Below are 18,011 nucleotides of genomic sequence, written 5' to 3' on the forward strand. Positions count from 1 at the left end.
TCACGTGAGATGTCTGCTTGTTTTTAATGCCACAGCATAATGGGAGCAGAACACCCCCACAGGTTTACTCACAATCAAACCTGTGGTGGTGCCACCATCGAGTTCTGACATTTAACAATAGTGCCTTCATTATGCTAATAGATGCAGGAGTTACTACTTCATGTTGCGTTTCAGTTCGTTCCATGACATTTAACGGCAAGAGGAGATGATACAGGCTAAAAACTGTTTTTATTGAAACAAATTTAAATGGTCACAAAGAGAGTGAGGCTTATGTAAAGGTTGTAGAGGCTTGTTAATGATCTGAACAGATCAATGTAAATAGAAACTTAAAAAAAAAAGCACGAGTTGAAGCTAATTCTGATACTATTTAAATTAAGGTGTACAATGTGAGTGTTATTTTATGATCTGTATCTCATCTAGTGTCCTTACTGGCTGCACTTTGAACAAACTTTGTTGATAGGATGCAACAAGTGTATCACACTTCTATGGGTGCTTGTTTATTCATTTACAAGCAGCTGTTTTGCACTGGAAGCATAAACTTTCTACACAGATTCAGAAGTTCAGCGCAATGTTTCTCAAGTAGGGTCCAGGAACCCCAGGGGTTTGCGAACCATAGCTTGGGGGATTTGCAGAATAACTTTTAAATGGTTGTAATAGGGTGCTTTATCAATGAAAAAGCAATATCATCTGTTGCACCAAAAAATCAGCCATTTTTTCCAATACTTTCGTCCAATTTAGTTTTGTCTCATGCGATCAATTTTCATTTGATCGGGACATTTTCACCTCATAGTGCACAATGATAGAAAAAAAATAAAATAAAAAGCACCTTGGTGCAGTGGCGTGCACAGACTTTTTGAAGACAGGGGTGAAGAGAAGAATAAAAAGTCACATGTAACATGCATTTTTGTCATCCAAGAGGGCAGTTTATTGAGTTTTGCCAACCATTAGGGCACTTTGGCACACGTTTTGGCTCCTGGGAGGGCACTTTAGCAAGTGTTTTTGCTTGAAAAAGGACACTTATGCACATGTTTTTCAACAATTGGGCCATGAGGGGGTTGACCACCATTCCTGCCCCCCCTTTGTGCACACCACTGCCTCAGAAGTCACATTTTCTCAAAGTTTACAAAATGAATTATTTTAAAATTATAAATGTAGCCTCATCATATAGTTGCACACTATATAGAACATTATTAGATAGTATACATTTTATGCTAATAATTGTTGCAATAATGAGGGGGTCCTTGGGAAGATGTCTAACCTGAAAGGGGTCCATGGTCTAACAAAGTTCGAGAACCCCTGGTTTAGTGCTCTCTAAGCTCATTTTTCTCTTAGCATCAGCTGTTTTGTTGTTTCTATGCTCACAGCACTCACCGTTAAGAACAGTTTAACTTTCTGAACACTGCTGTACTGTTTAAAGTCACCCATCACCAAAATCAAAATCAAAAGGAGGCAGGACTTCTGATGTCAGCTTTTGTCAACAACAAGGGCAGAAGTGAAACTAAACCTGGGTTAACTTGTGTAATTTGAAGTGTAGAGCTGCTGCTAATGGTTGATTTATTTCAACAGTGTATTTCAAGTTCTTTCAAAATTTCCTGAAAAAAAATAAACATGCTGAGCAATTTAATACAGAATTTACGGTCATTATCAACAGAAGCAGGAATGAGATGACTTTTATAACTTTTCAAATGTACGATGAGAAGCACTCTGACACTGAGGACCTGGGTGCTGTTAGTGGACACAGGCCCTAAAATCATATCAACACTAGATACAAGAATCCATACAAAAACAAAACTTGAGTTGTCAGTGTTTTTTATGGCAAAATGATATTAACATGTCAAAATACATACCTAAAGTGTCTAAATTTGTTATGCAAACATTGTAGTTGATCAAAAGTCATCTAAAAATGACATTTAGCGTATTTTATAAGCAGCCTGATCCTCAATGCAGCAGGCAGGATGGGTACAATGAGGCTAAGCGGTGAGATGAGGTGAAAAAAGGCTAGTCCATACCCTGCTGTGTGTAGCAGACCACCATGAGCTCCTGGCTGATGTCTCCGCTGCGGTGCACCGGGATGAAAAGCTCCCCAACATCCTCCTCCACTGAGTGCATCTGCTCAGGAAAGAACACGGTCGACTCTGTGTGCAGGAGAAAGAGAGAACAAGCAGTGGGAGTCAGGGGGCTGGAAAAAGAAAAGGGTAATGATATGTATAACAATCTGCAAAATCCACAGTACATTAGGCCGTCAAGGATACAGGCTTTTGTTCTGCCTCTGCAATGCTGACTTTTTTTCCCATTCTGATCTATTGAAGTGGTGCTCCTGTGGTGTGTTGATTCATATTCAAAAATAACTCACCATCACAGTTTTCTTTTTTGGGGGAGCTTAATGCAACCAGAGGTGCTCTTCAAAGAGACCCCCTCTGGAAGTTTCTCGCGCCGCCTGGTGTGTCACAGACAATTACATGTAGAAGCTGCTCAGTTCATCCCGCAGAGTGAATCAGCTGGGAGTTTCACACATCCACTCCGCTGTGCTCAGAGGGGTCAGCCAAACTACCTCTTCTGTTTTTTTTAAACTTCCTATCTGCACTTCTTTCTCTGTCTCTGAGAGGAGTTTGTGATGGAGGGAGAGACTGAGAGCCATTGAAAGCACCATCTATCACAAAGAAGGACTTCTAGGCATTGCAGAAACAATAAATGTTGGAGCCGTTTTTCCACAGACGCACAGGGACCAATAAGAATATAAACAGAGTGGATTGAGCGCACTCTTTGCTGCTTTGTCCCCTTTTCCAGTTTGTTTTTCAACAAGTAAATGAATGATGGGAACTTTAAGACACTTGTGGCTTGCCTGTGCAACAAAAACTTGCATTAAAATGGTCAGTGAAAGAGCTAAAACATCAAAAAATAGAGGGATCTGGGGATCCAACACCCAGCATAAAAAGACATCAATACCTAACGTGAGTCTTTGAGTCATCAGCATAAAACAATCTCACACACCGCAGGAGGTCAAGCATTTCTCTCCTCTTACGGTAACTCTCTCTGAACCGTTCTCGCTTCTCTCAACCCCCTCCCTTGCTTCCATTCCTCTTTTCTGTCACTGCCCACAATCTGTCACTCCCTGGGGGGGTGCAGGGACTCATAGCAGGGGATTAGGGTCCATCACTTACCTACAACACACACACAAACACACCTGCACACACACCTAGACCCTCATTTTTAGCCTCAGTTTCCATGCATCTACACCTCTCTTTGTGCTGCTTTCACATTTTCACCTCGCTCTCGTCTCTTCTTGAGCTTCCAGGGTGAAGAAAAAGCAAAATTTTCAGCCAAGTGGGTCAAGTTCACATCCTGGAGGAAAACATATACAGCCATCTTAAAACATTCATGTGGGGAGAAAAAACACACACCAGCTTTTACAGAGGGTGAGTACTTGCACCTGATTCTGCTATTGTCCTGCCAACAAATATAATAAAACCGTGGCTCATGAATATTCTACACTCTGCCTTTCTGCTGCTCTGTGTTGTTTTGATAGTTACCAGCTTGTAAAACTGGCTCTAGCCATCAGCTTAAGGCATAACATTTGAGAATAAATTTAAAACAATGCAGATTCATAGAGTTGCAGTTAATCTAACTAAACCCTGAACAATAAAATGTAAATTTATTTCAATGGCAACAACAAAGCCCCTTGTTTATAGCTTCATGTATTAGTTAAAAGGTTTTTACATCCTAATGGAGACTTAGAATAACACAGGGATGTGCAAGCATCTGGCTATGAGATGCCACAGACAAACACCAGTTCTTCATCACTGAGGAGAGCAGCCTTGGTGCCAAATGTAGTCGAGTAACAGCTCTACTGACGTATAGCTTCCTTGCTGCAGAGGAACAAAGAGAGACATCACTAAAAACGTGAGAGGCTGGTACTGCTGGCAGCAAACAGCCAAACAGCAGTCTGTCACCTTCATCTTCAGTCAGCACTGTGCATGGATTCTATATAAAAGAATGTCATGAAGTTTGCAGCAGAAGAGCTAAGCTATCAGACTCTGTAATTAAACCGAGTTTGTGTCTACTGCAGCACTAACAGGGGGTAAACCACAGGCAGAAAGTGCCACAGGACAAGCTAACTCCTTGTTATCAATCAGAGCAGCGACATGCTAACACAGAAGGGTGGCAGGGTGCATGCTTTCTTACTGCTAAAACAAACAAAAACAACAATAAAGACAAGCCCCAAGCACTAAAACAGACAAACCCAGACTTCACGCCGTCAGGACCAACTCTGCTTATTACTTTGGCCTTAATTTGGCTTCTGGTTAAAGCTTAGTGATCCCTGCCCCTCCTCTAAAGCTATTAGCCTAGCTGACACATCCTCATGGGGGAAGGAATCTCCAGGCTAAAGAAGAAGACCAGACACAGCCAGTTTTCATCATTACACACAGAAGCTGGAGTACAGCTAATGCAACAGGCGTAGCTGAGGCTTCGCTGGCCCATTATAGCTGAGAGTGACATATCTCTGTCACGTTAGACAATCCCCAGGAGATGACAGAAAACAAAACAGCCCCTGTCCTCCACACACGCAGTAATTAACCCACAGGGGAGGATAGATTGGGGAGGGAGGATGTTCACAACGTAGTGAAAGAGACTGAGAGAGGAGACAGAGAGTGATGAGAGCGGCTGCTGTGTGTCACTGTAATTGAAGCTTCAGTTTTTCCATCTTTGCAGCACGTCTATAATTATTAAAAGTTAAACCGAGGAGGGTGATAATGCATATGAAGGGAAAATGGATTTAAAAGCTGCAGAAGAGTAAATCAAGCGTTGATGGAGCAGAGCGAACAGTTTGGCGCACTACTCAATAATCCATTAACATTTCAGTTTTCAGGCAATGACAGAAAGAATGAGGAGAAGGAGGATGACAGATTAAAAACTGTTTATAGACAAAGACTGAAAGACTTCTGTTTGTGTGAAAGACACTTTTTGTTCTGGATAATGAGAGTTTGACTAATATTTACCATTTAACATCAATATCAATAGTTCAGAGGCCTGAGGGCTTAATTTGATCCCTCAACAGCCTTGAAAATAGACAAATAAAAACACTTCTTTCTTCTTTCATGTAATTACTTTTAAAGAAGTAAGCACTCTTTTCAGCACTCCTGATGCAAACGCAACAAAATTATCCTCAAACCTTTCCTGGCTGTCAAGTCAAAAGCGGATCCTTCCTTAATGCCAGAAGACACATTTAACATGACTCAATATACTGTTGAGTATCCTTAATACTGACAATTCTTTGTATGAGTGTGTGTGTGTGTGTATAAGGGCTGACTGGTGCTTCACACAGCAAATGTGAAATGCAGCAAACACTTTTGCATTTCTTTTTTACCTTGCCACATGAATACTTGAGTGGCAGGTGGGACTTTGTGCGGTGAGCATCATCAGTGTCACTGTTGCTGTTGTCACAGTCGCGTGTTGGGCTGAGCAAAGCAAACACCTCTGTATTTGGTATAATAGAAGTTTCACTTTCTTTTACAGTCAGGGCCTGTGGCTGATTTCTTGTACCACTCTGCATTCTTCTGCTAGCTCACAGTTTCTGCGTGTCACTTTCTACGGGTGTCTATCGAGTTATCAGGTGTCCCTTTCAACCTGACAAATCTATCCAATTACACAGTCACACATCTTCAGTTGGGGGAATATATCTTGTGGCTCAGCGAGATATATCTCCAAAATCCCCCTTCGAGACTGAGCGTCAAAGACTCCCTGACAACACATAATTACCACATCATGTGTCATAATAATTACTCATCTCAACCTCATTTAGCTGCCTTTCCTTATTTAAATGTTCTCCCCATATGCATTCCATTCACCTTAATGGTAAATACATGTATATACAGTACATACCAGTGGCAGGGGCAGTTGCTCCCCCAACATGGCCCAATTGTCTTTGTATTTGGAGTAGGTCATTACTTTGTATGGCTCATTTGTTGGTCGTGGAGATCAAGCTGGTTTCATCTTCATAGATATTTTTTACTTTTTTTGCTCCTGTGTTTGTCAGGAGATCCTCCATGAAACCATGGCTGTATTGTTTACATGTGAAATTAGCTGTTAGCAGCATGTCGATACTAACTGGTTCAAGGCCTGATGTTTTCCCACAAGCTGAGGAGAAGGAGGTGAGAATGACAAGCTGGTTCTCAGGTGTGAGCTAAGAAGTGACCACATCGACCTGTCCTTCCATCCATCGTTATTGGGAACACATCTATCTACAATAAGATGGAAGAGCTAGCCGTGCTAACCCAGCAACAGAGGGAATACCAGAAGGCAGAGTAGCATCGTGCTATTCACAGACATGGCTAACGGAGCTAACACTATCCCCACATTGGAAGAGCTTCACCTGCTGTGAGCAGACAGGATCCAGGAGACAGAGATGGAGCATGACTGAAGAAGCTCAGTCCTAGACCCTGTGGAGGTGGAGGCTGGCTGAACTGGAGAATGATGGACAAGCTGTCATAATCTGTTTTCTTATGGACCTTTTTGCACTCTCTATACACTTTCTTACTTTTGTTTTCTTGATTGCTGCTGTGACTCCTCCTGAATTTCCCCTTGGGGATAAATAAAGTATTTGCTATTCTATTCTATTCTATTCTATTCTATTCTATTCTATTCTATTCTATTCTATAAACTGCCCTGTCGGTTGGTGTGCTACAGTGCCCTCTTCAGTGGCAGCCTCATAAGAGACTCTACAATTTCATACATAGTCTGCTACCACTCGATATCAATTCTGGTTATTATTAACTTCTTTAAAGATGCTGGGAAGGTGTATTTATTATATGGCATAATCGTCTAGAAGCTGAAAATATTAATAATTCATCTACAAGATCATGGGGGCTAACAAGAACAAATGATCTGCAACAGTTGAACAACCTACGTCGAGAGAAGCTAGCTGCTAATTCAGGAGCGATGACTCTTCGAAAACACACATGTACATGTCAAAAGCAAATGCAAAAGCAGAGACACACTTCAAATGAGGCAACATGCTGCCCCCCATCCGCCCTCGGCTCATCTGTTTTTAAGCCTGAAGCATGTTTACTTTTACATTTGTTCTACAAATTTTACTTTTTTTTTTTTTTTGCATTTCTTTGTTTTACATCATTTATGTAATTGGAGTTCATTTGTTGTCAATGCAGTTGTTTTATCTTTTTGCAGCATCTTAACTACTGACAAAACAGGTCAGGAAAACTGAGAAAAGAACAATGGGTTATGAGTTACTGTCATTGTTGGGCATCCTATAACTTCTCACAAACTAAAAGTCAATGCCACAAACACTGTACCCATTTTTTTTACAGCCCCAGAGAAAACTTAAGACTCCAAGACTCTTGATGCCTGTACTAAATATCTACCCCTCGTATCAAAATTAAGATAATGAATATTCAACAGTTAAATCCTTACATTTCTCCATGTGTGTTCAGTACAACATGAAATGACTGAATGTGCAGCACTGACCATCATTAGGGTCCAGGATCTCAACTGTCGCTGCAACAGGGAACTCCATCACTCCCATCACCGGCTCAGAAAGCAAGATCTGGAAGGTTTCAGCCTGCTCATACTTCCCGTCTGTAAGGATTCGAACTCTCCACGTGGCTGTGCTCTGCCCTGGGTTGAACTGGACCTGCCTCTGAGACTTTCCCTTGAAATCCTCGTCCTTCTTTGCACTGCCATCCTGTGTGCCAATTCCTGGAAGACACAGAAAGTGACAGACGTTTACAAAAAGAGAATAATAAAAAGGAAAGAAGGGCAGGCCAGATGAGGAGACAGTCAGGAATTAAAAAAAAACAAAACAAAGAAAGCGACCATAAAGGGGTGACAGACAGGAGAGAGAAGCAGATGAAAAACAGATTAGATATTCACACCCTTTAATGTTGCGCGGAAAGTGGTGAGAAAAAGAGCGCTGCGCCTATTTTTTTCACTGATCACTTGCAGAGCCTCAGGAATGTGTGAAATGAAATTGTGACTGAAGCATTTAAATAAGCAGATTGAACTTTGCTGAGATGGATTAGCCACTGTGATTATTTCCTGAAGACCAGGTATGCATATGCAAGTCACCTCCCTTTTCTACCTAAATGTCTCTTATTTCATTAATAACAGCTCTTTTATGTGAATCCTTCTCACTAAGATCCGTGTAACTTTCATGCTGCTGCATACGCCTTCCTCAAAGTAGGAGAGCTTACTGGCACTGCTGTGTTTCGCATCAAATGCACATCAAGGAAATCCAGGTGGCAGAAGCCGCACAAAGATGTATTACACTCAGAGAAAGGCTGTTTGTTTTCTTTGTCTACATTCAGAGTTCCTCCTGAGAACAAGGTGAGCAGAGTCAGGCTGATGATGCATGTGCCTGCAAATACAAAGGATTTGTTACCTTCTCTCCGACAGCCAAAAGCCCGCACAAACAAGATTATGAAAAATACATGCAGATGAGACTGGATACATTAGATCATAGAGGGACCTGAGAGGGGGTATTGTATGCAAAAATCGAAGCTGGAAATTCATGGTGCATTCATTCAGTTAGGATCTTTTTGTTATTGTATTCTTTTACCACCACACAGAAGCAGAGCCATGCTGCAGAAGCAAAAGATTTGAGAATTTGAGAATAACAGTGGAAATTAAAGAGAATAAATTTGTAATTTTACAAGAATAAGAAATCTGGGGCTGCTGTTAGCCTACATTCAGAAAAGCTGCCAGTCGCCTGCACTAAATTGAGCATCTTGGTGCATCTTACAAAGATATACTTTAGTATAGGTTTCACAAATAACTGAAACCTGAAGAACCATATTGTTCTAAGTATCAGGACTCTAAAACTAGGTCTTATTTAAAGGGAAGCAGAGTAATATGCAGCCTGTGTGCTTTTCTGCTGTTTGTCCTCAGCTGACTTCACAAGATGATCTCTAATTTAAATGCAGGCTGGCTGTTCCTCTGACACCCTCTATATGTAATTTTACATATAGATTAACCATAGTCTGTAATTAAGTCTTCTCTCTAATAAAGACAAAACTATGTTCACCAGTATGTGACTATATTTTAAAAAATGGATTGTCCAATTCTAATCCATTAATTTAATGTTGAGATATCTTTCTATAAAATCCTGATTCATAAGTGGATTAGTATGTGTTTAAGGGAAGAAATTAGGTGCAGTCTCACCATTTTAATAGTAGTGTGTTGGTCCTTGTTAGAGCATTTTAACAATTCATTTAAATAACTATAGCAATTTTGCAACTTTGCACTGCGACTATTATCTTAAAATCTGTTTTAAAATCTGTTTTAGGTTTTTTAATCTTATTTTGTTTTATTTTATCTTATTAATTTCAATCTGCCTTTTAATTGAATTTTAATTGTTTTCTTTTGATTTGTTCTGTCTATAAAACACTTTGAATTGCCTGGTTGAAATGTGCTATATAAACAAACTTGCCTTGCCTTGTCTTGCCTAATGTAATTTACAGCGAACGTCCATACTACTGTGGTGGGGTTGTATTAACTGTAGACCATAATATTTTGAATAATATGTTTGTTTAATTTTTAAGCATTATTTTTCTTTCATATAAAAAACAAAACTTTTGTTACAACTGAGTTATTATCAAAAATAACCAACATCCAACTAAGTTGAATCGGATCAAACTGAATCAAACCAGGGCCTTTTGAATCTGAATTAATGCTGATAAGTGTCAATACTCGGCCTTATTTGCAACTTTAATCTCTTAAGAATATGACAAATTTCTGATTATTTTGGGGTTTTTTCTCTCATAACTTTATTATTCATAGTATTGTGTCTCCTTCTTTATTCATGGATTATTCTTGTAAAAATTACACCTTTTTTCTCTTGCAACTCTTGGCTCTTGAAATCGTGATTTTAGTCATGAAACATGGGAGCATTATTCTCGAAATCTAATTTTTCCCCTTATCTGGGCTCCAGTCTTATTGTACAACTGTACAACAGACCCAAATACAAGACTGAAGGTTTTTATGAATCATTTTGTTATGCAGGCTGACATTTCGGGATACTTTTTCACTGTTTTTGATTTGTAAAGACAACTTGCTGAATGTATCACAGAGTAAATGTAATTTTCTGTGTTTTATGGTTGATTTGGGGTAACTTTTCCAGATAAAACTAAATATCCCTCAAATATTTACTTTGGTTCGGTCTCAGTGTTTTGTTAGATGAGGAACCACAGCTCACCACTCAGCTAACTTATTTAATCCTACCTCAGAGATGATGCAAAATGTGAAACCTTAACCTGACCTTAAGACATCAGCATATGTAATACAACAGACTCATTCATTTTATTCTGTCGACAACCCCACACTGTCATCTTTTAGCTCTCTCTTCATTTCTCCACAGTCAAAGATTGTAAGGCTGCTATTTCTCAATACAGCAGCACTAATACAGCACAGAAATATCTGCCTCTCTGGGGGCTGCTGAAAGTCTTTCTGGGAAACCTATGACACTCTAATGGAAGTTCAGGACAACTCTTGGTTCATTTGCTGAGTGGTCCTGTCAGCTTGACCTGGGTCAAGTGTTCTCAGACAGGGGCTATACAAGGCTGGTTGGTACAAGAAGTTATAAATTAATCAAAAGCACTTCATCATTAAATTACAATATTTTATCACATAGATGTAACACTAGTATTGTCAGAGGGTAGAACCCTGCATCAGTGGACAAAAACTCAAGTTTTGATCATCACATGACCCTAAAACCAAAATAAAATGGAAAACATTTTGGCAAATCTGTTTCACATTTGGAGAGGTTAAAGTTTTATTTTCAAGAAAGGGTGGTAGATAAAGAAGTAAACTGGGAAGAGAGTGGAAAATTGTGTGGAGGAAAGTAACATGTGCTTTGAGGTCTAAGGCTATCTTAAGGTGGAGAGGTGTGTGATAAAACCACTGAGGCAAACCAGAGCCCTCATGATACCAAAGCTGTCATGATATCAGAATTTTAGCTCACAATGATCATGTACAAAAAAAAAAAAAAAAGATGAAGTGAAGATTGTTTTCACACTAAAATAAATAAATAAATAATAAATAAATGAATAAATAAAATGAATGAATGAATGAATGAATGAATGAATGAATGAATGAATGAATGAATGAATGAATGAATGAAATGAATGAATGAATGAAATGAATGAAATGAATGAATAAATAAATAAATAGTGCTTAAATCTATTATCTATCTAAAAACTAAAAAAGTAATGAAGCATTTCTTGGAGTATCATCTTATGGTTTACTCTTGGAGCAATTTCCCCAACCAGAAACTTGTCAAAAAGCAAAGACTGAGTTGAATTTAAGAGACAAACTTGCCCTCAGATACTTAACTGGACACGCTTACAGCTGTCCGTCTAAAACACTGACAAGATGTAAACCTTAATCAAAAGAAAAAAGGAATTGTATTGCACTCAAGGCTTTCTGCTTCTTCAAACAGCCAATGACAGCTGAAAACACCTTCATGTTCACATTTTAGACTAAAAATGGAAACTAAAATACTTCCAACATCCAAAATCTTCTCTCTCACCAACAGACACCGTAATCACATACAAGTTCTCTAAAAAGAGATGACTGCACAAAGAAATGCTGAAGTAATGGTTGGTTGTCTTCTGTAATCGAATTCATGATAAATGTGTGCATTTATAGGTTTATGTTTTACTGAGTCATCTAAACCCAGAACATGTATGGACCGCTTTCCTGTAATTGCCTTGTTACTGATTTTAAAAGCTACATGAGATAAGTTGTTTCAACCACTAATAAAAACACAGTGTAAACTAAACACAGAGTTACAGGTGAAATTGGTTGGAAAAGACAAGTTTGTGTAATAAAACGAAGCCTAGAAAAAAAAAGAGGATTCATATCGATCGTATCTTTCTCATCTTTTCCTTCCTGATGATCAGTCAACCCACATCAAACAACACATGTGCGCACAGAAAAAATTCTTCAGCAGACAGGAAGTGTTGATCTTAAAAGGGTGGAGCCTCATTGGCGGACTCCCTGGAGGGAGGTGACACGCCTCGCCTCGGGTCGGATCACGGTTCCTTCCCAGCAGGTGGAGATATACCCAACAGAGGGCTTCAGATCTCTGCTGCTCAGAGCTATAGGCCCTTCTGTTTATGTCTTCATAACACACACACACACCAACACACGCAAACACACACACAAAGATACGGCTGCTCACAAAGACACGAAAGTTCTGTTTATAGCTGCAAACTTTCTCTTCTTTTGTTCTGTTATGTAGTTTATCTCCAACTGGAGAGCAAATGCTGCAATAAGCTGTGTTTGTCTGGCAGTAAAGTATACACCTCTTCATAAACTTCACGATTGCAGCCAATTTTATTCTTATACACATAAAAGTCATTCACACTAAAGTAGCAGAGGTAGAAATATGTTGAGAAAAAGGTTCAGGGGGCAACTGGTTCTATTTTCTCCTGGTGAAATTACATTATCTCTCCATCCACCCTGCATGGACACAATAATGAGGTAGATAAAGATCCCAAAGGAGATGATTAACCTGGCGAATGCGACACCTTGTTAACTACCTTCAATTTATCTTACACAGCGAGGACAGTCCAGCAAAAGGACAGTGTCGAAAGGCAGAACGAAAAAGAGTCTTCAAGGAATAAGAGTTATGCAAGAAGTAAAAAAGAAGAATTCAGTTCTATCTAGTTTCCTCATGGGGTTTGTCACATTACAGCAAAGAAGATAAAAAAGGAGGGAAAGGGGGAGGAAAGGGAAATATGTGGAGAGGAGGAACTTATGAGAGGAAGTTGGAAAACAGAAGACAAGAATTGGAACAAACAGAACAAGGTTTCACTGGAGCAAAACAGAGAAGAAAGAGGAAGGTAGAGAGGAAACATAATAAAGAGGAGGGGGAGGAAAATATAAGGCATGGCCTATATAGCACACACTCAGGGTTATAAGTCAGCAAGAGGGCAGGAAGACAAAAGGGAGGGGCCTTTGATGAAAGTATAGAAATGGGAAAATATGGAGGCTTCATGAGTAAATGTGCTGAAGCTGCTGAGAGGATTTTGTGGGAGAAAGTAGCTTCAAATTTAAAAATGAAACAACCTCAAATATGACAAAAAGAAAAATAATATGCATTCCAAAAATTGTGCAGAGTTGAAAACATACAAATCTAAAAAAATACAACAGAAAAATTCATCATTACAAAAGAAGTGCTTTAGAAAAAGATTTAGTTATTCGGGGTTTGTGTGGTAGCTAGTTAATAAGGTAACATCACTGAATTTGTTACCTTGGGTTTGGCTGGATGGCCCAAATAAAGAATTTACACTCTCTGTCTTTTCCCACTTTCAATAAATGGATGTCACTATTTCACAATGACTCTGCTGCTTAAGAGCCACAATCTCTTAGACACGGACCAAAAAAGCGCAGAGCAGCATGAACCACATGGATAAATGTGACATCGTTGAGGTTATTACAGAATCCATACAGCCTCCAGCTGCTGTGAAAGTCCAAAGATCCGCTAATAACTGTGAGCTTGATACAACTTTTGAATGATTTTCTATTCCTTATTTATCTGTGTTGATGTAGTGAGATAGGGTCCTGTTTTGTTGTGTAAGTGCTTTTTGCTACAAATTTATATTAGCCTATTTCATCTTATTTTATTTCATCTGGTATGTTTTGTGGTCTACATTGGCTGATACTATCAGATCATCAGTACTGTTTGAAGCACTCTTCACTGACAGAGAGGAATTTTTAAATGATTTATTTTAATTATGAAGGGCAAACGATCACGTTTCTGTAAGCATCATTAAGGTCATTAAAAGAGAGCAAATCATACTCTGTGGTGGCAGTGGTTAAACTTCTATCACAAGCATTTACATAATATGAAAGTAATGACTTCATAACCAATTGATTGATTATTGAAGGTAGGATTAACACAAGGTCAAAACTTTCAGGTGTTTTTACTCAATTAGGAAACCTTTCAAACCAATAGGATGACACATCCAGATCTTTGAGCTGCTTCTCATTTCCCATTTTTACATCCTTGGTTCCTCTCTCCTCGACTGACCTGGATGTCGTTTCCCTCCCCTGATGAAGGATTTTCAAATTCCTTAAACGCACCTGGAGGAGACCAGGATCAAGGAGAGAGGAGCTCAAGAGTGAAGACATATTAGTGGATCATCTGCTGAAGTCTTTTGACCAAGTCAGTAACATAATCACATTTAAGCAAAATGTCAAAGTAATAAATGGTTGAGCTAATGCCACCAATGACCTGCCAGGTATAGCAATTTACACATCTCTGTCATCAAAGATTTCTCTCTGAGAATTTTATATGATTAGGATATCAACCTGCACGTGAATTGAAGAAGTTTGTACATTTTTTTTTTCCATGACGGGTTAACTGGATCTTTGCACCTGATGATGTGATACAGCTGTGCACCCAATCATCGATATGTCACTTCAGTCTGATGCTAAAGAAGGAGGATTTCTCATTTTGCTTGTATGCCCCCTCTGTCCTTGTGTCTCTTCCTCTGCTGTCTCGACTTCTCTAAAAAAAGAGTCTAAGACGTGGGGAAACTATGCAAGTGGAGGGTGTGTGGAGACCAATTATTGAATTAAGAAGCTCCCTTTATCTTTCACTTTTAAACCCTATCTTGTCAGATATAAAGCTACTGCACTAAGCGCCCTCTACAGGCTTGAAGAACTTCAACTGCTGTGATTGGATGAACGGTATTTCTCTTCTGGGTGTGGGCATCATCATTTTCTCATGGTATTGTTTATCATGTTCTTTATGTTTCCTGCAGCACTTTTCCATATTTTAAAATGAGATTCTGTTCTTGTACTTATTTGTGACTTTTCTGTGTGTTTTTAGATCCACATTATTTCTGAATTTACAGCTTCTACCACCAAACAGGAACTTTTGAACCACCACAGTGCATTGGACCTTGCTGGCCACTGCAGGAAGAACAGATTAGAGGGAAATGCTCTCCATGATAAGATAACATAGACAGATCAAGAAAGAGAAGATGGTAAGGGTTAAGTGGACCATGTCACACATAGAGGTCGGGGAAGAGTGACAGAACTCAATTAGAAAAAGACACAGCAGGATGAAGAGGGCACACATCCATGAAGAAAAAACTAAAGGTTGGTACCGTGGGTGTGCTTGGGTTGCGTGAGTAGGTGAGGTGTAATTCTTAGAAACAGTAGTGGAGCATCCAGCGTGATCCCCTCATATTCTAGCCCCGTTCAGCCGAAGCTCTGCTCTGTGGGGGCGTCTTTGAACCTTGATCTTATCTCTGTGTTCCTGCTTCTCTGATCCTCTCTACCTGTACTTCCTGTTGTGATGGACATGGATAACAGCTCTCCACCTGCATGGTATCGCACCACAGCATCTTTCATTAGCTAACCTTTGCAATGGCAGCAAACCTCTGCCAACACCACTGGGTGCCTTTCCTGCTGCTTGTCCATCCCTTTTACGCTTCCTGTCCAATCTAATGTAATCCTTAAATCCATCTTTCTGCATGAATAGTCTACGTCAGCCAGGAATACTAAGATTATGTGGGGTTCAAGGTTTTTTTTTCCATTTACTTTCTTGAATCCTCTTTCCCTTACATGACTCCAGATGTTTTGCCAATTAATGTCTTTTGACTAAATCTCTGTTCCTTGTATTCATTGATTTATAAAGCACCAGCCACCAGTGCGTAGCCTCTATTAGCCCTCTCAAACACACCCTCTATACATAGAAAGAGCATATATCAGTAAAACAATGCTGTTAGTTGTGTGGTACATTTTGAATCAAACAACTAACAGCACGACTAACAATGAATTAATAACTCTGAATATTCACCACCATATTCAAATGTGAGTTTCTCAGTTCTCAAAGCTGAATTTTTTTTTTAACTGGGATCTCGGCTCAGGATTGAAGCATAGAAGGCTTAATGAGGAAGAATTCACATGCAACTTCAAAATGAACATAAACAATTTTGTTTTTTAAATGAACTCTAAGCTGGCTCATGTTCAGGATGACTTTGCACCACACTGATGAGATGTAACAAACAAGCTGTAACTCGGACTTCAGCGAGGACATTAAAACCCTCAAAACAAACAAGAGGTGAAAAAGTCCTCTGTGATTCCGGCAGGGCATCAAGATATTTAGTACATGGTGACTTTTTTTCCAAAGATACATGATATCATATTATCTGTTTGTGAGGGATATTAAGAGTTTTGTTGAGGGTTATCTTTGTAGCTTATCTTCTTCTGAGATAAAGAGAGAGATGAGATATATGTCCTCACGGCGATGCAAACCAAATCCTCTAAACGACTTCATCTATCCTTTAACATCACTCAAAGTCATCACTGCTGTTGTGGCATTGTTAGATTCGATTGCACTCCATAGTGTATTGTTGTTGCTTTTCGTCCACCTTGAGTGTATGGCCACACTTATTATTGGTTCATTCGCTCCATTCTTCTGTGCACCGGCCCAGCAAATTGAAATCTATGAAAGTTATTAGTCTTTGATCAGTTTCTGTTTTTCAATCCGTGTTGCTCTAAAGTAGACCCTATTTCATCATCAGTGCCTGAACAGAGTCATACTGGACTTATAGATCCACAGACTCGCAGACTCATCTCAGACTCATATGGCACACCTGTACAGATGTAATAGCTTGAGATGTTCAGCTTTTGTCTTTTTTGAGTGCGATACAATTCTTTAGGGTGCAAATGTTTCTCTTTGATCTTCCTAAAACCCCACTCCTTGCATAAAGCTACCTAATACTTCCATGTTGTACCTATTTCAACCTTCATATGTATGCATTTAACATACCATGTTTGGCATTCACTCAAAAGAGGACTTGAAAGTGTGTGTGTGTGTGTATGTGTGTGTGTGTGTGTGTGTGTGTGTGTGTGTGTGTGTGTGTGTGTGTGTGTGTGTGTGTGTGTGTGTGTGTGTGTGTGTGTGTGTGTGTGTGTCATGCTGGTGGTCAGAGATAATCAGGTGCTCACACACCAACTGTGCAAAGAGATGAGAGTCAGAACGCAAGCTTTCATGTGTGCCCGAGAGATCCACTCAAAAGCTTCCAGAGAGGAATCACACTCAAGCGCACACACACACACACACACACACACACACACACACTTTTACACACACAGGGGCACACACATACACACAGGTAGATAAGTCTTAAAGCTTTCATAAACTGTTTCACTGTGATGACAACACCTGACCCAGCGATTAACAAGGATCAGAATAATGATGAGAGGTGGAAGAGAGCAAAAGCTGCTTACGGCTGCTGCCTGTCCCCCAGCGAATGAGCTGAAGCATGACAAAGTCAGGGCTAAGAGGAGCGTTCAGGGACAACATCGTCATCCTTTTAACCTTAAAACCTGCACAAACCCTCAGACATCAGCACAAAAAAACATACTGGGTTGTTGTTTGCAACATAAAATCTCCTCCATCTGCTGGTCAAAGAGTTATCTAAAAAACTCTGGCCAAGTAGTTGGTGTAACTGGACAGATTTGAAATTGGATCAGCACAGAGCATGCAATGTGTTCTTTTCCAACTCTGTGTTTTTAAACTCATCATGGGTTTCGCATCCAGGCTTATTTTAACATTTGCTGATGATTCACTTGTTTTAAAATTACCCAGGCGAGACAACCATAATCTGCAGTGATGTGACATTTTAAAGCTTAATTTGGCTTGAAAGCCATAAGATTAGGCATTCATGAGTAACTTTAAGCCAATGATGACTGAATAGCTGAGTTTTAGGAGCAAAAATGCTCAAACTTCAGGACAAAATATGACAAAACCTATTTTAATATGATTAAAACAATGTTTTTTTTTTTCAATGAGACCACAGACAGATTTTTTATCTCACTTTGCTTCCTGTCCATTATCAAAATTGCGATGCACATGCTAGACACAGTTGTAAAACAATCAACAACCAACAACCTGTTGTGTGTGCTATAAAGTTGCAAGTGATTTAAATCTTACATCAATGAGAAAAACCTTAAAGTTAAATCTGGCAGCCAAAGCTTCT

The 18,011-nt window shown here is 39.5% G+C and overlaps 1 protein-coding gene across 1 annotated transcript in view; it reads right to left on the reverse strand.

Annotated features, from left to right (window-relative positions):
• The window catches only part of frem2a (FRAS1 related extracellular matrix 2a), a 78,892-nt gene that overhangs the window by 24,002 nt on the left and 36,879 nt on the right, over positions 1–18,011 (reverse strand). The window contains exons 4-5 of the mRNA XM_074672772.1: positions 7,480–7,710; positions 2,010–2,135 (exon numbers count right to left, since the gene is read on the reverse strand). Coding sequence (XP_074528873.1) covers positions 2,010–2,135; positions 7,480–7,710 — 357 coding nt within the window. The remainder of the gene's footprint in view (positions 1–2,009; positions 2,136–7,479; positions 7,711–18,011) is intronic.

This window comes from Halichoeres trimaculatus, unplaced genomic scaffold (assembly GCF_033239565.1).
Source record: "Halichoeres trimaculatus isolate MK-OKI-2021-1 unplaced genomic scaffold, fHalTri1.1 fHalTri1_scaffold_6, whole genome shotgun sequence".
NCBI classification, from domain to species: Eukaryota; Metazoa; Chordata; class Actinopteri; order Labriformes; family Labridae; genus Halichoeres; species Halichoeres trimaculatus.